We start from the raw sequence: 26105 nt of genomic DNA, 5'->3' as shown, positions 1-26105 counted from the left end.
CCCCGAGCGGGAATCGAACTCTGTTCACCGAGGTTGGAGCGTAGTGCGCTGATCACTGCACCACCGCTCCCCCCCCCACACCCACACACTACACACCCACACACTACACACACACTACACTACACACACACTACACACACTACACACACTACACACACTACACACTACACACACTACACACACTACACACACTACACACACCACACACTACACACACTACACACACACACACACACACACTACACACACCCCACCCACCCACCCCCCACACACACCACGCCCACACACACCACGCCCACACACACCACGCCCACACACACCACGCCCACACACCACACCCACACTACACCCACACACTACACACACTACACACCGCTACACCACACCCACCATCACACACACAGCCACACCACATACACACTACACACACCCACCACACACACCACACACACCTACACTAAACCCACCCACACCACACACACTCCCACACACTACATCGCCCACACCACACACCACTCACACCACACACAGCACACCACTACCCACGCCCCACACACACCACACACACATCACACACCACACACACACACCCCACACACTACACCCCACACCACACACACACACCCCATTCCTTACCAGCAGAGTCCCGGCGCTCACACGCGAGTGGCAGTCCCGGACCAACTTGTCCAGAATCTTCATTCGCTCCTCCATCGCGGACTCGGGGCAATGGAGCCAGCCGCTTCGGGCGGCTGCCGATCCAAACACTGAAACTATCACTCGCGTCAATCAATTCGATTTAAAACTGACTTAAGGTGGGGGTGGGGGGCAGCCCCCCCTCCTCCTGGGGGGGGGGGCTGTTTGCAAAAACGAGCCTCTCCAAAAATTCCAAATCCTTTCGTGAGATATGAAAAAGACAACAGCTTTTGCGCCTCTCCTCCAAAACACGGGGAGGGAGGAGGCAGGGTGGGAAGACCGCTCAGACGTTTCGAGCGACGCTAAGCTTCTCAAACCAGCCCCGTGGCTTATGAAAGGACTTTCACGCTGCCTGCTAAAGGCGTTCGTCACAGCACATCGAACCGGCCGGCAAATTGGTGGTTGTGGAGGCTCTTAAAAACTGATTTGCCACTCCGGGACTTGCTGCTGCTGTCTGTGTGGTGTGGTGCCTGCCTGCTGATGATTCTCCTCCCCCCCACCGGTTCGGCACGCCACGTGGGCGTGGTTGAAGCCTGGCTCGGCCGAAGAGTTCCACTCCTCCGATTAGCCGGCGCTGTCAGCCAATGCGATTTGTCCGTGAAAACAAACTTTGGGGAGACGGGGGAGGAGGAGGAGGTGGCGGTGGTGGGGTTGGTCTGTGTGTGTGTTGGGGAGATGGAGGTGATGGTGGCAGTAGTGGAGTTGGTCTGTGTGTGTTGGGGAGATGGAGGTGATGGTGGTAGTAGTGGGGTTGGTCTGTGTGTGTGTGTTGGGGAGATGGAGGTGGCGGTAGTGGGGTGGTCTGTTTGTGTGTGTTGATTTTCTCTCGGTGTGAAACGGGGAACGCACCGAATAGATTTAAATCAGGTCGTGGTTGATGCTGTCAAATATATTTCGAGAGTAAAAACAGATAGGTGGTATTAGAACGCTGTAAGATATGGGGTAGCAACGGGGCATCGCAGCCTGTTGCATCCTTATCGAGCTTCTATCGCTACGACCAATGCGACGTGTTCCCATGGACTTCACTCATCGATATCCTCGACCGATGTTGAGGGCTGGGTGTACCACACGGTCTCGTCTCATTCACTGTTCAGTCCCCACACGTAACACGACTTTCCCTTTCTACCTTCTCACATTGCTCGGCTTGGAACTCCCTTCCACGGTCTGTTTTCCCCAAACTCCTATAACCGTGGTTAATTCAAGAAGTGCTCTTTTCTATTACAACCGTGATCGCGTTGTTTTTGCTGACGTTTCAGGCACGTGCTCAGTAATGGTGCTGAAGTTCGTCCTGTTATTGCGTGGGGTTTTTTTTATTCTGAAAATCCTCACTAAAGCTCAAGTTATTTTTTCACGCGCGTCCTGCCATTCACATATTTCCATCATGCTAAGCTACATTTTGTTTGGGCGGAAACTGGACCGAGACATCTAATTTCAACTGTACTGCCACCTCCTGGCCACATCCACCCCGCAGGCTTCAGCTTCAACATCCGATCCCACAAACCAGAAGCTTGCCCCCCTCCCCCCCCGTCAAATGTATCCTCCTGGGCACCCCCCACGTCAAATGTATCCCCCCTCGGTGCCCCCCTCCACCGTAAAATTTACATCTTTTCCTCTTTATTGTCCAGCGCATTGGGCCCCCTTCGGCCTGTGGGTTCCATTGCACTGTGAGCCTTGAATTCAAAGCAGCAGACTACGTATAGGCACGCTCAGTGGACAAAGGTTTCACTTCACAAATACTATTATACTCTGACTCTGCAAACATGTACTTTGCAGACTTTACATTGCCTTGTACGGTATTCTAGATTTAGCCATGCTGTCCAAATTCAAATATTTTAGCCAAACAACATGGTTATTTTTTTTAGCCAAAAGAAATATTTTCTAAGTTGATTGCAGATCCTCTTTGCAGAAAATGTGTGCGTGGCTTGTAAGACGGTTGTTAGCACCAGCACGCACGACCATCAAAAACAAAGCACAAGAAAATACAATCAATGTTTTATTCCTTTTTAAAGGTTCAAATAACGCTTTTTGTTAAAAAAAATGATCACAACATATACTAACTTCATCCCAAAATAAATGTCTCAATGCTGCAACACTCATGAACAGGATGAAATACTCCAATGCCCCAACTGCTACCGTAGGCATTAAAAGCAAAACGGACTCTCAAACGCACTTTGATTAAGCAACACTGTCGAGTGTTGGCACTTGGTCTTGAACTTGTGAAAAACTTCAACACTCCCTGCCATCAACAGATGCAGGGGCAAGACGAATGGAGGGGGTGGGGGGGGGGCAGCTGATGGCCACACATACCAGGAAGGCACGCAAGGTAGCAAAGGTCCGAGTGGAAATGCTTATGCAGTGCAGTGGGCTTTCCAGATCCCCCCCGTGAAAGGTTTGGTTAAATACCAGCTCTGTGCCATACTAAAAGGGCACTGACCAGCATAATAAAATATGGCCAAAAAAACCCTCATGACCAACAGAGCGTGTGGTGACCTTCATCCAGCAGTGGATTGACAAGGGGCTGAACATTATTGTTATTTTATACTGAAGGGCACACGGCAATGGGCACCATTAGTCATTAATCCTAGGAAAGGGCTTTTACACGAGCTGCTAGGATACTGGCTCAAATTTATCCCAAAAAGGGTATTTTCTGATCGCTATCAGGGCAAACCCGTGGCTAACAGTTTCCGTAAAAAGCCCAACATGGTAGTGGCCTGCAGCTCTTAACAGCCACATTCTCCCAAAGTGAGGATATCTGGGCACAATCCACCCACCACTCTAGTACTGTACATTCATATTTACGGCAACTTGCAAGCCAGCTTTCAGGTCTCGGCAAATGCGCTGACAGGGTCTCCGATTCACGTGTTTTGAGAATTTTCTCCCTCTGTACCATTTCTGGCCAAAAGTGTGACGATGTCTTCTTTACTAACAATGTTGAAAATTGCGCAAGCAAAGAGTGTTGGCCACTTGGTTTAGATGTAAATCTGACCCTTGGCGTATAATAACTTGAAAATGCCCACAAGGGTTGGATCTGCAGCACAGATTAATCGGCAGGGTCGTAGCTATCAAGTGTGCAGTTAAAACTGCAGCAAGGCCCATAGGTTGGATGGGCCCCAGCGTCGGGCTACGAAGGAGTGGACCATTTTTGACAGGGGCCCCAATTTCACGCCTTGCACCAGAGCCCATGGCAACCACGCTATGCCATTGAGCATGGATGTGGCTGCTGCAGAGGCACAGGCTTGATGGTGCACGGACGAGAGCGGGTGGAAGAGACAAAGTTAAAGCTCTCTGCGGGCTCCCGAGGTCACGCGCAGCGCACAAACCGCAGCACAGGTAAACTTTGAAGGCATTTAAAACGAAATGAAAACCAACGCTTACAGTGGAACCCACTTGATAGCACTCTCTAGTGGCCAATGTAGAAAAATCGACCTGTAATCAGCAAGGCTCCACCATCATCTCAACATCCTGAATTAATCCTTGCCGCAAACACCAGACATCGATCTTTGGCTGCAGCAGTCGGGAGGTTTCACAGCACGACCCGTCCGTCCCGGGCGGGTCTCGTCAGTTGATGAAGTTGTAGACGAGGAAGCGTGGAGTCTGGCAGTAGCGCATGGCGAACAGCTTGCCGTCCGGAGTGGGGTCCGAGAAGGCCAGCTCGTTCTTGCTCAGGTACACTCCGTACGAGAAGTTCCTCCTGTGACACCCATGCAGCAGGAGTAAGTGGTAAAAATGGGCATCGTGTGGACATAAAGCGCAGTCAAAGCTTTGCATTAGGGACTTAAACACATTGTAAAATGTGGTCTCATAAACAGAGTACCGAAAATATATCTGGCTTCCATCTCTCTTCTGCAGATCCATTACCCAAAACCTTACAAAATCCTTCACTTTCCATTAAAAAGCCACTTAAGTGCCTTACAGTAGGCATATTCCAAATAACACTCAATCGTAACCGACTATATATTTCTGCTGTGATTAGGGGTCGGCACGGTTTGAACCGACTCAAACTGGTTTCAAATTGAGCAATCCAAACCAAACCAGCGACGACTGAACCAAACCAAACCAAAACCAAACCAAACTAAGCTAAACCAAACCTCTTAAGTTGGCTTGAACCAAACTAGTTTGAGCCGGTTCCACCCTGTCCGAGCCAAACCGAGTCGGTTTTCGTAGCCCCAAACCAAACCGAACCAGTTCAAACAGAGCCAAACCAAACCGATTTGGTTCGGTTCAAACCGCGGTTTGGTGGTTTGAGCCAAACCGTGCCGACCCCTAGCTGTGATTCAATGAGATGATTTGGTCTGTGTGAACCACCTAGTGCCATCGTCCTCTGGTTACCTAAACATAAGGACAAACCGTCGCTCACCGCAGACAGTCCACCATGCGAGTGGCGATGCCACGCCGGCGCATGAGGCTGAACACCCAGATGCGGCTCACGCCACAGATGGCTGGCTCTGCCACGGAGGAGCAGCACCACGCCTGCTGCCTCTCCAGAAGCGCCTCGAGCGGCTCGCCGAGACCCTGCGCTGCTGCCGCCACCGGCACCGCCGCCACGGCCACCGCCGCTCCATCACCCTCTCCTCGCCCGACCCCTTCCTCGGGGGGTCTGCTGCTCTGCTCCGGTGAAGCCTCAACTTTGGTCGTCGCCGCCGTGGGCTGCGGGGATCTGGTTGCCCCATTGATGTCAGCCAGCTCGCCATCCAGCAGTGGAGCCGCTCCGGGTTTCGTGTCGTCGCCAGCGCTGGCCGTCTGTGGCGAGGCGGCGGCATCCTGGTCTGGCTTTGGCTGCTTATCTGGCAAAACTCGGTAACCCTGCAGCGTAAATAATTGCAGCATGGATTAAAAGTGGAAGAAACCGGATGAGTCTTCAGGACCTGGTGAAGGATCGAGAGATGAAGGAGCTTGACTATACATTAATAGCCAGACACAGCCTAAAGACCCTAACCTGACATGATTAATTAATTATGATTTAAGGCTCGCAACCTTCCAAAAGCTGATGATAAACAATCAATAAAATGTCATTAAGAGTGAGCAAATCTATGGTGGGAAAATTAAAAACCAACACACACTGCAATTAACAGGCAGGGCCAACATGTATAATGATTAAATAATTCAATGGCTATCATATGTAACTGCCAATATTCATTAGCAGCATTCAATAATAAACCATCCATTATGGTTAGAGATGAATGCAGGACTCACAAAACTTACTTCAAAATAAAAAAAACAGCAAACCATCTACTTTCCCAGCAGCTGCTTTAAATATACAACACACGTTTGGAAGTTCCAATGAGCAAACAGCAATGAGTGAAATCATCAAGAGGATGGACATCTTACCTTGGTGATGTGCTCGGCGATGAGACAGCCCACCACCTTTTTGTCGTTGGACACAAAGAGCAGAGTCTTCGTGCGGGATGGATTGCGCAAGCCCGCCACGTGGAAGCCGAGATCTGCGTCCACCAACTCCCGCACCTCCTCTACCTGACAACATGAAAACCAAAAAATAAAAACCGTCATTCACGAACTAATTGGCGGTAATATCACCAAGGCACATGAGTCAGGTGAGGTACACAGCAACAAAGGAAAGTGCAGGACAGATGCTCACAACAAGCATTGCGCTGGGTGGATTAAACTTTAACAGATCTCAAATTGCACCTATCATGCTAACCACATGCCCACTCACGCACACATCCCGCCCATGCAATAAAAATGCCATTATGCCAAAGCACATGCCGAGAAGTGCAAACTCATACACATCAGTTTTGTAAAGAACAGTGAGTGCAGTATGTTTTGTGGGTTTTTTTGTGCCACACTAATACACACCTGACATTGAACAGTGTTGAGTGTTTAACATCGAACCCATAATCCACCCAAAACTCCCTATAAAAGGAGCAGATACTTATTTTAACAGGCACAGCCATTGGTTACGATCCATCATGCAAGCGCAACACAAGAGTATTCTATATCTGCCAAAAAATGCTGAAAAGTGCTGATATTGTAACGGTGAAGACATATTCCTCCCAACAATTCCCATCCACAGCTGATGAATCATTTTGACGAAAACACCCATGAAAGTCATAATATCTTTAATTGTATTTTGCCCCATGTTAGGGACACACATTGTACACTGTGCAGACAATTATGCATATTTCACTGTCACATATCACAACAATAAACTACCTACATGCAAATAACAGACTTGAGCCCTCAGATATTGACAGCCTCATCGCATAAAAAAAACTATTAAAAACACAACTTTTTACACAGAAGGCAATATTGACAGTGTGAATGTTTGCGCTGGAGCACCTTTTTCAGAGCGTATTTGGGGTCCCCGGGAAGTACTAGGATGATCTTTCCGTCAGGAAACTCCCCAATCACCCTCTCTTTCTTCCAGCCCTATACGTTACACACCACGTGTTAGGAGAACCAGTGCTTGCACAACGGTTTACAACAGCCCTTTGAAATAAATGCTGGCAACTATGAAAAGCACATCATGTTCCTCTGTACCTGCCAACAATATTCTTGTTCTACTTTCCATATTAAACACTACCCTGTGCTCACTCTAAAACCATTTCTTTGAAGGATCGATTACAACTTATATTAATGAGATCAATATAATTAAATTTTAGTTGTCACACTGTCTGGCTTAAGCTGCCATTATACCCACTTACATAACCCCTCATATGCACTACAGTCTTTATTATTTAACAACTGTGCCCACCATATACTTCATTACACTGACAAAAACACAAACAGGGTGCTTCAAAAAACTGTTCACACTTCTGAGAATTTGCAATAATACAACAAGATGTGTGCCTCCGCACTCTGCAGTCCACCTGGAGAAGATTCCAGGCATGTGTTGACAATGATGGCGAACAAGTGGAGACGGACTTTTTGAAGCTATTAAAATACATGTTACAGTGTATTATCCATTCTTTTTCCATTAAAAACGATAGTCCCATATAAGTGCTAACATTTTTTTGAAGCACCCTGTACAATAGGCTAAGTATTGAGAAATGTCTCTTCTTCAAAATAGGAAAGACAGACGTTAATATACCTCTTCTTGGTTCTTTCGTTAAAGTCACGTAGAATGGAAAAAATAAAATAATAAAAATAAAACATAATTAAATAATATATTTTATTATGTTTTATTTTTGTTATTTTATTAAAAATAAAACATAATAAAGTAATATAATAAAATATGATTTTTTTTATTACGTTTTATTTGACTTATTTTATTATTTCCATTCTACGTGACTTTACCGAAAGAACCAAGAAGATGAATCCCTGCAGTCACGAAAGCTTTAAATCGGAACGTTAATATACGTTGACAAATTACCACATTTTTAATTGCTACATGTCGTGGGGTGTTTTTTTGCCAAAAAACACTTCATTACACGAATAACAAAACTGACAAAGTATGAAAGCGCCAAGGATGACGGAATCCAAGTTAATAAAAACATTGATGGTGACACGTTTAGTGTAAATGTGAAGTTGAGAACAGGCAGGCGGGCAGGCAGGAGGGGGCACCTCACCACAAAGCGGATGGTGCTGATGAAGCGCTTGTGGAATTGCAGGTGCTGGGCCTCATCCTCGGGGCTGGCAGCCGAGTACATCATCCCGCACGTGTCACAAGTCTGCACGCCCACCCGCGTCTGCCCCGCATCCTGCCAACGCACAGCACCGTCACACACTGCGACACGTGGTGGCTCTCACAGCGCCTGCTCCCCCCAACAGACCCTTTTGTCAATCCATTGCTGGATGGCATGCCCACAACATGTGTCGTGGAGGTTATTTTAACCATACTTCACCATGCTGGTCGGTACGGGTTGTTCAAGGCAAGAAAGCTGTCGAGACTACAGTAATGGTCTGATGCCATTACTATGGGCTGTACAAAATGAGTATTAAAACTTTTAATGAGAAAAGAGGACTTTTAAAGTGATTTTCAGGCATACCCAAGTGCTGCCACTGATGTGACAATTTTTTTACTTTTCACTGCAGTGAATGCTGCGAGGGCACCAAAACTAGATAAAGTTAATTTTAAAAGCTTAAATTCTTACTAAAAGCCTCAAACTCAGGCCAGAGCCCAGGACACAAAGCCTTGGGTGGTTTTCAACAAGAAAGATGGTTTTTTTTGTGATGCAACTTCCTTTAAAACTCCCATTATATGCAGGAGATGATATACCCGCCAATTTTATTTGCGGGCACACGCTGAACGCCGCTGCCACTCGACACTCACAATGATGAGCTGTTCGTCGTCATCCGTCTGCTTGCGAGGCCTCCGGAGTTTGTGGGTGGACACGGGGTCCGGTTTGACGGCAGGAGTAACAGCGGGTGGTGGCGACGACGAGGCAACGTCCACAGCATTTTCCGGGGAACATGGTGGTGACGGAGGGGGCAGCACGGGTGTGGTGGGGGGCACCGGCGTGCCCTGCCGTGGTGAAAGTGGATGCTTGCCCCCCTTTAACCTGCAGAATCACGTCAAAATGGCCTTGAGAGATGCATGCATCTGAAAAAAGTCAATATAGATCAAGAGTTCAATGTATCCAATGATGTTTATGACCAAATAACCTGGAAGGTGCCAACTCTCCTTTTGTATCTCAGATGCAAACCAGGGTTGAGCTTGCAGATCAGATTGTAAGTAGCTCCAAGGCCATACTACGTGGTCAGCAGTACATCAGGATCAATTGTTGCACTGCACTTATTTTCACCCGCATCTACGCTCCCAAGCTTTCACCTTCCTGTACGTCTTCTTCTTTCGTACGGCTGATGATGTAAATGCAGAGCAACAACTACAATAATTTCACTTTCAGGTGGATTAAGCCAGACAACTGGGTCAAGAACAGCAGCGGAGTGTATCGCTGTGTTGTCTCCTTTTGTATTTGTGGATCGGGCATTGCGTTGTTATACGCTGTACAGTCTGCTTTTGATGACCAAAGTCTGGATGACCACAGCCCACCTGTACTAACCAGCGTGAAGCGTGGTCAAATAACCGGCCCACAACCAATACGGCGTGGGGGAAGGCTCTCATCATCCCGCAGTGGACTGACAAAAGGGCCAAAACGTTTCGACGCCGATGTCGCCTGGTGCGAGGTACCCCCAACTGACCTCCCACAAGGTGGTCCAGGGCGGCCTGCCGTGCCGAATATCGGGTACACGGCTTTCGTCACCGGAGACTCTGAACACAGCACAAAACAACCACGATTACAGCACATGTCAATGCCTGACAATTGTGTTCGCGATTCATATGCAATAAACACGGTAACACCCAGGCCGAGGTTTTACCTCACAGCACTGGGCAATAGCCCAGAAGCCAAACGTGCTAATCGGAGGTGCATGGGAAGGACAACGCAACACAAAAAACTATAATGAAAAAAAATGCAAGACTCATATGCGGTCTTGAGTTATTGTTCCAAGGGTATAATTTTCTTTCCACTATTTAAAGTTGTATCATGTGTTAAAACGTTCTATATTTTAGCATACAGTGGGATTGTTATCATCTTTTGTCTTGCCTAAGCTGAGGACACTCACAATTGATCCAGGACAAACCTGTTTGACTGAATAAGAGCAAATATGAACACACCTCTGAATACCAAATGTAATACTTAATTACCAGCAACCAGTTGGTGTGAAGGGGTTATATTAAGAATGTTTGTGAAGAGAGAAACCCCACTAGAAAATCTTGAATGCATAAAAAACGTACTTAGGGTTCTTTTGAGGTGTTCGATATGTAGTAGACAAGCACTAGACTAAGCCGTGCTATTGTAAAACCACAGCACTGATATAATAAAATATATGGGAGTGACATCACAGTCATCCATGCCATGGACACACCTACCCATGATTTTAAAGTCTATTTTATCAATAATAAAACTTTAAAGTCATTTCAGACACTCCATGATGCACAAGAGCTATTATATTTTGAGGTTGAATGAAATTTCCTGCGTGTAAATATTGTATTTACAAGTATATCACAATCAGAATATGGTTATGCAATGCCACCAAAGGGTTTCTACAACATGAGCAGCAAAAATTGCAATTCATGAGAATACACAGCCTGGACAACAACATTTGCAATGTACACAATAAACTGGAAAATATATTTGTGCTTCCAGCTGAGTGGTAAATAGAAGATAACAAGTTTGGAAACATCATGCATATACATGGATTATTTCATTCAGAAAGTTTGTGCATCTAGGTTTTGGCCAACGTTGATCAATTTGGCCCGTTTCAATACAGGAAGTCCCCGATAGTATCAACACTCTACGCTACAGGTTCTTTCACAATGGATCATCTTTCTGAAAGTTATAATGTGCCATTACGAATGGATAGCCAATTAATGCACCAAACATTTTCAACCTTAGTTGTAAAGCATGAACAAAACCATGAGCTGTGGCTCTATCGATGTACTCGTACATATATAAACAATTAAAACTGCTTGTGATTGCGACAGACGTCGCAGCAAGTGTTACCATTGCTCTCCCTGTCGTCCCCAGCTTTGCAGGCATGTTTTTTACATGACGATAGCGACACTGCATCCTCCGATGGCGCCAGCTCTGCGTCCTGAAATGAAGCAAGTGGATATTACACGCTTACATCAGCAGCCGTGAAGATTTGTGAAACCGCGTAAATCGGCTGAGCGGGACGGGTAGATGGTTCGGGAAACAGAATATCCAAACTTTTAGAGTATTAATCCCATCAAAGTGTGAGTTTTCTCCAATCTCATTCCACATGCTATGCACTCATTAAATAGTGGAACGAACACTAGGCAAGTTACAAGAAATTTGCAAAAATGCTTCAATGCAGGTTCTTCCTAAAATAGACTTCGGTACTCGGTGAGGCTTTTTAAGACAAATTAAAAGTACAGTATAATTTTTTATGCCATCATTAAATCAGGATATGCAATTAATGTGACAATAGACAATTTAATATTTTCATCATAATAAGCCATACCATTTGTAAGACCACCACCCAGGGACATGCGGAGGCTCGTGGATTAGTGGGGGGGGGGGGGTTAGATAAGCACCTTGGACAAAGCTGTACCACTCTCAGCCGCAATCTCCTCCCAGTCCTCACATAAGCTCTTCACGCTGAAATTCATCCCTCTCGATTGTCCACTCCCACATTCACCACCCTCATCCACCGCTTCCACTGCCGCAGTGCCATCATCTGCATCATCATAATGACTGATCCTGTCGGCGCCAGCAACTGGTGCAACCACTCGGGGTTTGCAATCGGCGGCCGATGCTTCATACACGAAGGATGTAGAGGGAATCAGCATCTTTGACTCGTGGCTCTCAGCAAAGAGTCTGGAGCCTCTGCTAGTGCCGGTGGCTGGTGAGGCTGTCCCAATCGCCAGCTTTCTAATGCCATTGCTTGCATTGCCTACCCGTGCCACGTTACTGCGCATTTTTCCTGGCCGAATTAGCTTAGGGCTGAAGAACGCAGCTCCCACGTAAATCCGTGGCTTCTGTTTGGCTGCGTCCGACTCCGTCTTCTTCCAGATCTTCTTCCAGGGCTCCTCTGCCACTAAAGCAACGTCGTTCGCTGCGCTTTTCTCCGCCTCTTCATCAGTCTCATCGGCTGGCACCTCGTCAAATACGTGTTCACCATTGCTGGTCTCGCCATTCTCAGCTTCACACTTTTTCCTCTTTGCCTCCTTGAGCTCCTCCTCCGCCTCCTCCCCCAATTCCGCGAATCGTTTTCTCAGGTCGGAGAGCTGGTTCATGGGGCTGGTCGGACTCCTGTCAGCACTACCACTACCGACCTTGCTTACGAGATGCCCTTCACCCTTCGAAGATGACGGTTTCACTTCCGCTGTTGTGGCTGCCTTACTCTGGACCTGTATTACTTCTGTCTTTGAGATGTCTCCAGAATGAGAAATTTTGTCGCAAACAATCTTTGCTTGTTTGTGTACCTCCTCCTCCTCTTTGAGTCGCCCTGCCTTCCTGTCCAGTGGTGTCTTGTAACAAGCTTTTCCACTTTTGTCCAATATAGTTCCGTAAAATGACTTTATTGTCAGCTTATTTTGAGAATTATCTTCAAGCGGTGAATTTTGGGAGCTTTGTGGAGACTCTCGCTCAGGGCTGCAGGTTTTTTTGTCTTTCGTTGAGGAGTCTACTTTCAGCAGTTCGCTGGAGAGACTCTTCACAACTTTACTGAGTGTTGTGGAAAGAGAAATTCCCTTACGCTGCGACCTCAGCATCCGCATACCACTCACAGAGCTCTCTATCTCCTTGTCGTTCTTCACGCTGCTGGGAGACAATTTTACGCAGGTTGTTTCAAGCTTCTTTAAGGGCGTGAGCCTCACGATAGGCATACACTTTGTGGGCGACAGATTGTTACGCTCCAAAGCATGCAAGAGGCGGCTCGAGCTGGGCAACGAAGACGGAACTGGCAGCGTCCTCCTCGTCCTGGTGACGGGCGACCTCTGTGTCACAGCATGCCCCAATTCCACAAGCAATACCGGAACCCTGACGACCTTGGTTAATTTTCTGGATGAAGACGAAAGTGCGGGCGACTGTGGCTGTTTTGGCGAGCGGCTGAGAGTAGAGTTCTTCCCCTGGGTGGATGGACGCGAGGAGACCGCAAACGAGTTGGGAGTTTTGATCGAGGCCGGCCCAGATGGTTGCTTGCTTGTCCTCGGCGCCGGAGATTTTTGCGGTGTGCGTTTGGCTGAAACCGTGGCCGGTGAAGCACTGCTACCTCTGGTCGAACGGCGAGGCTGTGCCACCTTCTGCGTCGGACTCTAAAAGTGTGAAGCGAATTGACATGCAAATCATTAGTTCAATTAATACAGCACTGGTCATTCATGAAAGACAGAACAAAATTGCTTGCATTTACATTACATGATAGTCCTTGTTCAAGTACAATTTTCTTCAACATACGCCAAACAGGAAAAAAATGTGATTATTAATAACTATATTCAATAAAACGAATAGGAAACTTTCTAAATGCAACTTCTAATGTTCATTGCAAAGGGGAGAACAGCATGCGGCAATCCCTTCTATTTCATGAGAAGCCTGTATTAATGTGCCTCTTTATTTAATGCAATACCAATAAAAAGCCTACATTGATTTTATTACACTAACAGTACATGCAATGAACATTAGAATTATTTACATTTCACACAAATTATGTTCAAATGTTAACTTGAGGCAAATTAAATGGGTCAAAATAAATGAGACCGCAGCAGAAATAATGCTAACTAGACTACATATTAGATAAAATAATCAATGTCACCTAAATTATTGGAAATCAAAAAACTGATCGAATCCCAGCATGTTCTTGAAATACCAGGCTCATTTTGGGGCATACATGCCTTTCCTCAAAAAACCCCTTTACACCAATTTAACATATTTATAACATGTAACATTGTTTACATAGTTTTTTAGTTCATAAAAATACAAGAGGAAAAATATTAATTCCATTAAAACCACTGAAAATCTGGATCGCACAATCCAATGCAAAAGTAATTACATGGCAGTACTAGCCTAGGACTGCCTGGTACGTGACGTTCCTGCACAGTGTTAAGATGCAGCTAATAGTCAGCATTTCCTTGCAGGCTTTTCATTATTTCCAGAGTGCAATTTAGATTTTTCTCCCGACTCTTGGGTTTTGACACGATATATCCGCCTGCGTAAGTCCTTTATTTATCCAGACAGGTCCCCCCGCCTCCAACCCTCAGAGCTCTTTCTGCAGAGTTCTGCCTCAAAGATGGGAAGAAGGGAACCGCACCCCGTGCTTGGCGGGGGAGCGCGGCTTGTCCGGCGAGCGAGTGGCGGGTGTACGCGGCGCCGCGCTCCGCGGAGACTCGGGACGCTGCCGCAGGGAGGCGCGGCCGATGAGGTTCGGGGTCCCCACGTGTGCGCATCGCTTCTTGGTGGCGGGCGAGTGTGGACTGCTAGGCCTGGAGTCCACCGCTTTCACGGACCTAGCGGGAATATTTACATCCAATTAACAGCGCGCTTAAGACCACACTTAAGAACATATTCTGTTGGTTTGTACTTTAAGACAAGGTTATTAAAAACTCGTCGGCCATGGGCCAGATGTGGCCCGCTAAGGCTCTTGCAAGTGACCCGCCGAGTTACGATCCACTGGGCGACACGGCTTGCCATATAGATGAGTGATGAAAGAGATAAACAGGAGATAGTGGTGAGAGAATTGTGGACAATGAATATTAGCGAGATGAAAATTAGTTAAACAAGAGAGAACAGGAAAAACCATGCACAGAACTGTGATCACAAGTACATGTGGATTGTCTGTACTGCCATAAAATTCCTACTCCTGACACAATACATCAAGTCGTCCTCTGCAAACACAATGCTATTTTGTGGTCTGCCAGAAAATTAAGTTAAAGAACATTGTTTTAAGACGTTTTAATGTCAAAGCAGCAGTCACTGGAGAGCCATGCATTTTAAGAACTGTTCCTCAGAAAATTTGAAAGTGGCCGATCTCTCCTGAAATGATCATGAACTCTCTCAAATAATTTATTTGAGAATGGTCATTTTTAATTGGCCTGTTCAGCCTTTATATATACTTGACCAAAGCATGAAAAAATAACGAAGCTAATAATGCTTTTGATTGAACGTAGTACATAATAAACAATGTTGTATATTGCAATGGTGTCTTAAATGCAAATTATAAAATTATCCCTCGTTTTATATTCATGAACAATGTACACCCTAATGTGGATTTCATCTACATGCAGTTGGAAGGCCCTCATCCAGCCATGGATTGACAAACGGCTGTATTATCTAACATTTAACACAGGTTCTATGCTCTGAATCTGGCAACCAGTTATATTTTTGACTACAGCTAACATCAGTGGTGAGCGATATATGAACTCGTGCTGGGTCTCCCAAGTTCACCAACCGGCAATCACTACAATTATGAGATTTGATAAATCAACTACTCTCTTCATCGACACAGCGTGGTGAGGCCTTCATCCAACAGTGGACTGATACATTTCCAAATAAAATTATTTCATTGTAAACACAAGTTCTGTTATAGATGACCCAAATGAGGTGTCATTTAAATGTGTAAAATATGCATGCAAGGGAAACATGAAACAAGTAGATCTTACGCGTGTCCAGCCAGCTCTTTAGGCTCTGCTGTCTGTAAGTTTCTGGTGTGCATTACGCAAACCTAAATAATAAACACAAAAAAAACAATGAGTTAAGGATAAAACAAGTTATGAAATGCGGTGAGTGAATCATTGGTTTTATACCAATTGTGAAATAATCATTAAACACAACTACACTGCTAAGTTACAACCAATCCGGGGCTCACATGCAATTTCATAAATAATTTCACATTTTGGAGTATGACCACATACAATTCTAGAGAACAATGCACTTTTCACACCACGTGTATAAAGTTGATTTCTATGTTCAAATGGCATTCTAAATACTGAAATCTGCCGAGGCAAATAACTCCAATTGGAATTATGCCTAGCAACCACCGCCCCCTAATGGCCGATTAATGTCTATGCAGACCAGGTGCTGCCAGTGGTGGGGGGGGGGGTGCCCTTTCAAATGTTTGAGATGAGATGTAACGTAAAGCGCTGTACAGGGCGCTATCAAAAAATCAATACAGCAATTCTTAAAAGGGAAACCTGATTTGTAAAAAACCAAGCAAGTAATTTAATCATTGTAAAAACTAGTATGACTTCAGGGTAATTAAGCATCTCAAAACAACAGCATACAGCGGAACTAAGTTCAACACAGTGACATACAAAAAGAAAGCAATCTTTCGGTAAACAAATAGCAACTGCTATTAAGGCAGTGGAAGCACTTTAATATTCCAAAATTGTATAATTTGCAGGGTTTTGTCAATCCACTGCTAGAAGAAGGCCTCCCAAAGCAGTAGATCATGAGAATTGTTCATGATTATCAGTGTAGTAATAATGTAACAATTGATAAATAAATAACAATGATCAGTGCAAACTGCACTCAAGTCAACACGACCAAAGATCGCATTGCTAAGGGTCACTCATCTACAGACAAAATGTCATCTACCATTGTGGCACAACATCAAATTAACCATGACCATAAACTTTCATTCAAGATCATCGAACCCATCCGCCGCCACCTCACAATACTGCAATGTACTAAGGGGCCGTCCATAAATGACGTCACGCACCTAGGGGGGGGGGGGGTCAGACATTTGTGACGATATGTAACGAGGGGGGGGGGTTTGAGAAATGTGACGTCACCTCAAAATGCGCAACTTTAAATAAACATAAACATGTTTTACTTAATTAAGTAGACTTTTTAATAAATGTTTTCTCCTACAACATCAGAGTGCAGCGCCACATTAAATACGAACTGCAATGACAATAGTTTAAAGCAATTTGAAGCATGTGTTTTTCTTGGGGGGGGGGGGGGCAGAGCTTTGTGACGTCATATTTGAGGGGGGGTCTGACTTTTGCGACGATGGGGGGGGGGGGTCAAAAATCGTCGAAAATCGCGTGACGTCATTTATGGACGGCCCCTATAACACCTTTTCTTGGCTGTCACTGTCTTTATTCTTGATCATCCTTTATCATCCTCCTCTGAAGCCATTACTTATCATGTACAAACCAATTGCCTGTTCTTAAGTTTGGTTTATGCCATTAACCAGCATGTTTTCTGCGTCTCAATGTAACTTTCAAACATCTCTCCATGCTTCTCCGTGCACTTTTCAGTCTTTGTTCCGTACTTTTCGTGAATGACCACGTTACGTAAAGACAAAACCCAAATAAACATCTAATATTGCTCCGACACAAGTGAGATGATTATTCGCCGACGACACGTTGAGTAACAACATCACATATTGGCGCGGCGACAAACACAATTATATAACGCCATTAATACTGTATTGTGCATCGCTATCAGCGTCGTGGAGAATGTAATGAAATAAACAAGCACACACACGTCTCCTTCACTCACGTCCCTATACACACACATAGAAAAATCAAGGTTTCACGCATTTCATTAGCAACAGCAATGGTTCAACACAAGTACAACTCTTGGGTCGGTTTTGACATTCAGTGCCTCATCAGCAGCCAGGCTGGTGAACTGCCAGATGTCCACGTGTTTATATACATATCCCTTATCGAAGTTATGGGTCCTAGTTCGCCATAAAACTATATTATACGTAACACAGCAATCAGCATCGTTCTGGAAAATATAATTAGTGGCAACTTGCATCTTTTTTTTTAGGGAACGATTATATGAAGGCGTGCATTTGCTTATTTCAGTGCTACAACAGCACGAACCGTTGTTTTAAACATTGCTAGAATTCCATTACAACATTATTGACCGCAATATTAAAGTGTTATTCCCTATTTATTGCAGAATATAAACTCACGTCAGACAAGCCCGGAACAAACCATATGCATCTACAATTTAACAACTATTTCAGTGGGCTACGTATAAATCCAATAAATGCACAATCAATATTGCAGCAACAACAACAACTGTTTGTGTTCATTCTAGATACTATTGTAATAGTATTTAAAGTATAAAGTTAAATTTTGTGAATTCAAGGGGCCTGGGTCCAAACAGAGGGCCTTCACATGGACCCATCTCGCCCCACCGACGAATCGCCACGAACCCCACAGCCACACACAGTCCCAACAATGCACGCTCGCAACCGCAGACCAATTAACACAACTTAATTCATGTCGGCGATTGCAAATAGCGGTAATTTAATTGTAAAACGAGTCACTTCTCAGCAGCGATTTGACGCCAACCGAGGCCAGCAGGTGCCGCCATTTTGAGCGAACGGACCCCGCCGCCGCTCGCGAACCTGAGGCGAGCCAAGCGACAGCGGAGAATTCCCCTCAAAATCGCCGGCGGGAACGTATCTCGAGAGGAGGCGTTGAGGTCAAATCCCCCCGCCGAAAGAATGAAGGCGAAAGACGCCGATAACGACGCCAACGACGACCCTCACCGCTGAGAGAAGTCGCCTCCGCCAACCTTCCACTGCTGATTCTCGACAGCGAGCGCGGTGGGGTGGGGGGTGGGGGGCGCCGCACCTGATTGGCCAGCGTCGTCAACCCCTTTAGCCAATGGCTGCGAGGCAACGGCGATGACGGCGGTGCTCTCTGCCAATGGGCGAGCGAACGAGCGAGCGAGCGCGCGCTGTGGGAATTTAGCAGTTTTGGCGGGAAACGTTTTTCAGTTTGTTTTCATTTATTTGGTACGAGGGGGTGGGTTGACAGTAGCACGCCCGGCCGCCTTTGTCTCCCCAGTGGTGATGTTCACACACAGCAGTTACTCGTTTGAGGCTGAGTCGACCTAGGGGAGGCCCAGGAGCGGTTGAAATAATCGTCACCGTTGGTGGCCGTGAGCGGGAATCGAACTCGGGTCGCCGGGTTCGTAGCGCGGCGCGCTAACCACTACACCACAACGCGTGACGCTTCCACGTGCGCGGGTCACGTGACAGATGTGACGTCACAGCTCACTTGCCGTGCAAAAAAGCTATGCATTATTGAGCTCCCCCGCCCCCCCAAAAAACTAAAGTGTATTTTTATCATTTTTGCATGGTGTACAGTCTGGAAAGTACCCACATGGGAAATTTCAAGTTTGTTGCATGTCGGGAAGTACGCTAAACATTTTGAACAGACACACAATCACAATTTAACACGTAGGCTAATATACACATAATCACAACTTTGCCTTTCATATATATATAGTCCTGTGAGCCATCCGGCTCTTGAATCGGGTGCAACAAACAAAAAACACGAACAAGAAAACATCTTAAAGTGACTACGCAAACAGAAAAAATCCAGGAAAAAACAGCAAAATATTTCAGAAAAAGCATATTTTTGAGGGGGGGGGGGTGTTTGCACAGCGAGAGGGACATCCGCCGCGGAGACGGAGCGTTGAAAGATCAGCCGCGCGTGCGAACGCGACGTTGGATTTGGCCGCTTCGCGACTGCAGAGGCTTGCGCCTTCACCTGGAGGTAAACCCTCTGATGTGGCAAGGTGAAAGCTGACTTCCGCATTACATTTGTTACACTGGACAAGCATGCACCGGCCCTATCCGCTCTATGTTATTGCAACAGCGAGCTGCAGTTGCTTAGGTTACGCAATCGACGCAGGCCCCATAGGCGCAACGTTTCCTACTCATCTCTGCTCGAGCCGAGTAAACTAACTTATTTTTACTTCAAAGCATTACATCGATTATCGGGACTCCATGGCGGAGAAAGTGTTCCTGACGGTGGCCGGGATCTCGGGGTTCTTAGCGGTCGGTCTGGGCGCGTACGGAGCGCACAGTGCGTACAGTGTAGTGCGTGTACAGTGCAGCACGAAGACTACGCACACACACACACACTACTACTTACTACATCTTACTACTTCTTACTACTTACTACTTCTTACTACTTAACATACTCTTACTTCTTTACATCTTACTACTTACCACACACTACTTAACATCTGAACTTACCATACACTTCTTAACACTTACCACACACTACTTTACATCTTACTACTTAACACACTACACAACACTTACTACACACTTACTACTTACTTCTTAACATCTTACTACTTACTACACACTTACTACTTAACATCTTAACATACACTTACTTCTTAACATATTACTACTTACCATACACTTACCATGTTACTACTTACCATACACTTACTACTACTTACTACTTAACATCTTGCTACTTACCATACACTTACCATGTTACTACTTACCATACACTTACTACTACTTACTACTTAACATCTTGCTACTTACCATACACTTACCATACACTTACCTCTTAACATCTTAACACTTAACATACACTTACCTCTTACCACACACTTACCTCTTACTACTTACCATATACTTACCTCTTAACATCTTAACCCTTACCATACACTTACCATCTTACCTCTTAACATACACTTACCATACACTTACCATCTTACCCATACACTTACCACTTACCATACACTTACCAGTCACCATGAACCGAGATGTCTGTCCAAGTTGCACGCCTGTCAGCAGAAGTGTTGCCACATTAGGAGACGTCTCCTCCTTGCCCTCTTGAGACAGATTCTATCAGACGCGCTCTGACTCGCTGCTATATTGTCTTGAGCAATTAAAGTCGGGGAGGGAGCCTCTTTGTTAATGTTTTGCTTTACACATATAGTCATATAGTATATATGTTGATCCACTGCTGGATGAGGGCATCCCCTGCGAAACAGGTGGCGATTCGACCATACTTCACCCATAGCTGTCAACCCATACGGTTTAACCGTATTCTTGTACAGGGAAATTTAGATTTTAGTCTATTTGTGTTTCTCCCTTGTGATAGGATGAACGTTGAGATTTATAAGGGCACGGGGTGACCAATAAGATCTGAATTGGTCTGTGATAAGGTGATAAGGGGTTGACGGGTATGAATAAGGTAGACACTGCAGTATTTGCTCATTCATCCAGTCAGCGTGCAAAAGTCGGGCTTATTTTGGTCCAAAGTTAAATTTTTACCAAGTAGCCTCAGCCTATGTGTGCTCTGTCACAGTGTGTAGAACCACCATCATTAAACTCACTTGTGTGCGTGTGTTTTAGTCCACGTGATCAATGCATGCAATATACATTGTCTCTCCTGTGCAGAGTTCAAGCCTGCGACTTCAGATGCTTACCTCAAAAGTGTATGTACCTCCTACACACGCACACACAGACCATATCACTGGGGGTCGTGCGACTGTTTACAACCAATAGCCAGAATCTATTCACTGCTGGATAAAGGCCTCGCCTGTCGCCGGACCACGTGGTCTTGCTACCCAACAAGCCCATAGAACTTCTATCTCATGCACGTGGGCTCATGTTGTTGCTCATGCTGAGTGAGTTCCCTCTTGGCCGCATGAATCGTGAAGTCTCCACCTCCGGCCATGAACCTCCTTCAGCCAAGTGTCCTGACCAAGCCCCACTCCTCTACACTACACTACGCACTACATTATACACTACACTATACCATACCTGTCAACCCCTTATCAGAGCCCTACCTTATTACAGACCAATTCAGAACTTATTGGTCACCCCGTGCCCCTTATAAATCTCAACGTTCATCCTACAAAGTTCTCCCATCACAAGGGAGAAACACAAACAAATTAGACAGATTTTTTTTTGTTGCCTTTATTGAAACGGCTGTACGCCATATGAACTTGAAAACTAAATTTTCGTGTACAAGAATACGGGTAAACCGTATGGGTTGACAGAAATGGGTGGTGCACGTTCTTCAATCCACATGTTCCATTTTCCTGTCTCAATGCGTGCTTGCTGCCCCCTGATGGGTGCGTTGACACGTTAGGGTGCAGCACTTACCTACTCTGCCACCAGGAGTAACAACGTTCTGTCGCTCGACAGAAACAACTCATATTTTTCATTCTTGGAGACTAAATTTATCCAAGAAACAAATTCTGGGGAGTTTTTTGTACGGTCTTTACTGACCAGCATGAGACCATAACTTAACCATACCAGAGAACCCCGTTCAATCACAGGCGCCTGCCTGGTTTCAAACCCAGGATTTCGTTCATTCCAGCTCAATGATTTGACGTCTGAGCCACCCGGCCACCGACGCATGTGTTGTGCCCGTGTGCAGGTGTTCGAGACGGCGAACCGGTACCACTTCATACACACGCTGGCGATGCTGGCTGCCCCGCAGGCCAGTCGGCCCTTGCTGGTGAGTCTACAAATGTCTGCGTGGTGCTCAAGCGTTGCGTGAGGCCGAGTGGAATCATAATTTACCGTAACGGGGAAACGTGACCAAATCGCCATGCACCCGGAATGCATCTCATTGTGTCATATATCGGAAGCAAAAGTGGGATTTTGTAGCCTGGACAGTGCTTCAATGGGTGACCACCATGCACATCAGGTTGTTATAGGCTCCAGCGATAAGTAGAGGGCACTGCAGCACAGTCCATCACAATCCTCAACCCACACTGACCAGCATGGTGAAGTATGGTCAAAACTCCCACAACCCGCATGGCATGGGCAACCCCTGATCCAGCAGTGGGGTGATCATGTACATAGATGTAAGAGGAGTGTGTGGCATTTGTCCGGGTACCACATGACAAGGATGCATTTTGGTTTATGGACGAGAATTGCGAAGGAGAATGTCAGCCGAATAAGAAAATCTTCTTGAGAGGATGGAGCACCACGGAGATGGAGAGAGATGGATGCTGGCATCACGGGATTTAATGGGTGCTGGTGGAATTTGGGGGCCTTCATCTGGCAGTGGATAGACAATGACCGATGTTGATTTGACCATGCCCGTTGTTTGAACTTGAAAATAAACCCACGATTGCTCAATGGGGTTGTGCGTCTGAGGATCAATTCCCATGCTTAATGATACGAAAGTAATGTTAGCATTATTATTATTAGTCAGCAATGTGAATTATTAGTGTTTTTATTAATAGATGATATGTATTTAATAGCCCTGTATAAATAAGTATCGTGCAGAAATAGAATGGACTTTGCCAAGGTTAATAATAACTGACATTAATCTTGATGCACATGGTGTGTTGTCTGCCCTAGACCTTATTTGGCAACCATTGCAAACAACATGGGATAGATTTTTAAGAATTGGGAAAATGTGTATTGTGAATAGTTAGGCTTACAACAACACTGCTTGTCTGGCTGATGGTGAAACCAAACCCTTTTATTTGAAGTATTGTACAATGCAATTGGATTTTGCATTTCACCCCTCTGACTTTCGTTTTGTGGTCTGGCCTTTAAAACTTACCCTTTTACTACTTTTAATAAATGTTAAGCACTGTTGTTCGAGATACGTTGTGTGCCCCTGTTTATGAATACATCACTTGGGTTCATTTACAAGGATGGTAGGTGAATGATGTCTATAGGTTTGGCACTTTGTATTGTATTGTACGGCAGGGAGGTGCCTTGGAGTGGTCCTCCAACAAAAAAACTTCTCTTTACTGAAATGAGAAATTGACGGGCGCAAACCTTTCCGAGCGAGTGGTAGAAATTAAACATTTTAATGGAAGGAGTTAATCGCAGCTTCGGACAGCCACTGTTTATTTCCTCATAAAGTGGTACTTATTGCATCGTTCCTGGAGTGATGATGGGCTGACTCAATTCTCAACCAGCTTTTGAACTCGCAACCTTCCCAATGTGAGCCGCACTATCTACGGCTGAGCCATGCCTACTAAGGCATGATGGAATATTACTGAGTGTGCATGCCCTTTGCTCACCGAGCAGCTGTGTGTGCCCACCCGCTCGCCACGTGTGTGTCCCTACCCATCTCTGCCGACCTCACAGGCAGGGTCGCTGATGACCACCGGGATATTGCTCTTCTCCGGGTCATGCTATCTGCTCAGCCTGACGGGCCATCGCTCGCTGGGCCGGGTCACGCCCTTCGGAGGCCTGTGCCTCATGGCCGCGTGGCTCGCCATGGCACTGTAGCCTGCACTGGGACCGGTGCTACGGGGTGACGCACAACAATACTCTGCTACGCTGTGGAAACTGGGAATGTAACGATGCGTCCATCCGGTGATTAAAAATGTTTCCCTCGCTAGCGGGCGGGGGGGCGGCGTAGCGTGGTTTAATTAGTTCAGAATCTATATTTAGACTGGAGGAATCCGATGAGCTATGAAGCTTTCTTTCACAGATGCCTTCGTAGCCCGGCAACTGATGCTCTCTGGCCTGTGGGCCCTGATGCAGTTGGACTGCCTGCACACTCGATAGCTCACCACTGCTCGATTGCCCTCATGATGCATGCATTAAGTTGCGTGTGAGAAGATGTAATGGTGAAATCCGTCTTATCCTCGTGTCTGTTATTCATTGTTTCCGCTATCTGTGACCCTGAATCGATTAGGTGCACAAACTTTATTTTTTACTTGATTCTGTTATTCGAGTATTTGTGCGGAAAACAGAGTAATCTGAAATTGATGGGAATTTCATCCTATTTGCCACATCAATTTCGCTTAGAGGTGATTAAATGTGTTTATGATTTATGCAGCGAGTATTCTAAGTAAGGTTGCATAGCTTTCGAGTGTGCAAATGGTGCGACTGCACTGGGAACCACGGGCTGGAGGGGCCCAGACACGGCTACAAAAATAAAAAATAAACTTCTTCTTGGTTCTTTCGGTAAAGTCACGTAGAAGGGAAATAATAAAAGAATACAAATAAAACATAATAAAATAAAAATTCTCACGACGTTTCGGCCACAACACAAGCAGCCGTCCTTACGAGGGCTTGTGTTGTGGCCGAAACCTCGTGAGAATTTTTATTTTATGTTTTATTTTATTTATTTTATTATTTCCCTTCTACGTGACTTTACGGAAAAAACCAAGAAGATGAATCCTTGCAGTCACGAAAGCTTTAAATCGAAAAATTAACTTGTTTTTTTTATTTACCAGGTAAAACCCACTGAGCTATGTAGCTCTTTTTCAGAAGCGACCTGGCCACAAATGATAGCTCAACGAAGTGGCTTATCGTGTGTAAATGTATAGCAGCCAAATACTCTTCAATGCATGTTTCTAAATGTAGAAGGAAAAACCGGAGGGCCCGGAGGAATATCCACGCGACCACGGGGAGAACATGCAAACTCCAAATATACAGGTGTCAGGGTCGGGATGAAATCCACGACCTGTATACCAGGCAAGGTAGATAACATCTCACCTCGGCACCGATCTCGCCAAAAAGGCGGACAAGCGGCCCTGTTTTGTCAGGGCCCATGCCAACCACACCATACCAATGTACGCTGTTACATTTAGGCTAATGGAGCAGACTAAATTGTACCGATTGGATATTAAGAAATGAGGAATACAAAAGAGGTGTTAAAACTCCGACAAGAAAATACGAATTGCTATCCTGAATCGTGAAAAATAAAATCGCTGGGTTGGTGAATTGTTACATGCCTACTAGATACGCCACACTTACAACTCATTACAATAAAGTCAGACAATCTGCTCATGATTTGCTCCTTGTATACTTTTATAATAATATTTTATAAAATTGTATCTGAATTGAAATCTGAAGTCATGAGACATGAATTTTCACTGTGTTGATATTCACGCTTGTGCTGTATTTCTACGATATGTTATTGGGGTTCTGCTGTGTGTTGTTTGGTGCGATGTCCGATGTTTTTCTGCACGTGCTGGGAGCTTCCTCAGGATCTGAAAAAAAAAGGATCTGAAAATGTTTACTTTCTAATGTTCAATTCCTCAGGAAGCTCCCCGCATGTGTAGTCTTCGTGCCGAACAACACACGGTAAAACTTTACAACTCATCGGAGGGCCAACCGGAATTAGTATTTACAAGTTTTACACAAAATAAGCTCTGAAGGGTGACATTGCCTTTCGTCTACACTAGGTGGTGCATCTCCCTCATGCTCTGATACATACAGAGTGATTAGGGAGATGCTGGAATATTCCAAAAGTGGAAAGGAATTTTTGAAAGGAATAT

General features: G+C 45.5%; 3 protein-coding genes across 4 annotated transcripts in view; 1 reads left to right on the top strand and 2 right to left on the bottom strand.

The window, feature by feature from the left end:
* Nucleotides 1–1194, bottom strand: part of LOC144725025 (rho-associated protein kinase 2-like) — a 55427-nt gene extending 54233 nt beyond the window's left edge. Inside the window, 1 exon segment of the mRNA XM_078604461.1 lies at nucleotides 637–1194. Within this exon segment, the coding sequence (XP_078460587.1) occupies nucleotides 637–711 (75 nt within the window). The 5' untranslated portion in view covers nucleotides 712–1194.
* A 1479-nt stretch (nucleotides 1195–2673) lies between these two features.
* On the bottom strand, nucleotides 2674–20708 carry LOC144725022 (uncharacterized). Of its 2 annotated transcripts, none has more exons than XM_078604457.1 (12): nucleotides 20634–20708; nucleotides 15770–15831; nucleotides 14422–14617; nucleotides 11711–13432; nucleotides 11157–11247; nucleotides 9793–9862; nucleotides 8924–9152; nucleotides 8220–8351; nucleotides 6991–7080; nucleotides 6022–6165; nucleotides 5051–5496; nucleotides 2674–4384 (listed from the first exon to the last, which is right to left on the bottom strand). In XM_078604457.1, the coding sequence occupies exons 2-12, from the start codon at nucleotides 15820–15822 to the stop codon at nucleotides 4252–4254; spliced, it is 3306 nt and encodes a 1101-aa protein (XP_078460583.1). In that variant the 5' UTR covers nucleotides 15823–15831; nucleotides 20634–20708; the 3' UTR covers nucleotides 2674–4251. The 2 variants fall into 2 exon arrangements, with proteins under 2 accessions (XP_078460583.1, XP_078460581.1); XM_078604455.1 differs by lacking the exon at nucleotides 20634–20708 and adding an exon at nucleotides 18622–19289.
* On the top strand, nucleotides 19732–25617 carry LOC144725024 (transmembrane protein 256 homolog). The gene is made up of 4 exons (XM_078604460.1): nucleotides 19732–19948; nucleotides 21292–21329; nucleotides 22280–22360; nucleotides 23959–25617. Exons 1-4 carry the CDS (start codon nucleotides 19870–19872, stop codon nucleotides 24100–24102), a joined length of 342 nt encoding a protein of 113 aa, XP_078460586.1. The 5' UTR covers nucleotides 19732–19869; the 3' UTR covers nucleotides 24103–25617.
* The last annotated feature ends 488 nt before the right edge of the window (nucleotides 25618–26105 follow it).

The sequence above is a fragment of the Lampetra planeri genome, chromosome 22, assembly GCF_965212315.1.
Source record: "Lampetra planeri chromosome 22, kcLamPlan1.2.h2, whole genome shotgun sequence".
In the NCBI taxonomy this organism is placed as follows: domain Eukaryota; kingdom Metazoa; phylum Chordata; class Hyperoartia; order Petromyzontiformes; family Petromyzontidae; genus Lampetra; species Lampetra planeri.
The sequence above is the reverse complement of the archived record's forward strand: the minus strand, read 5'-3'. Positions and strand labels throughout refer to the sequence as shown.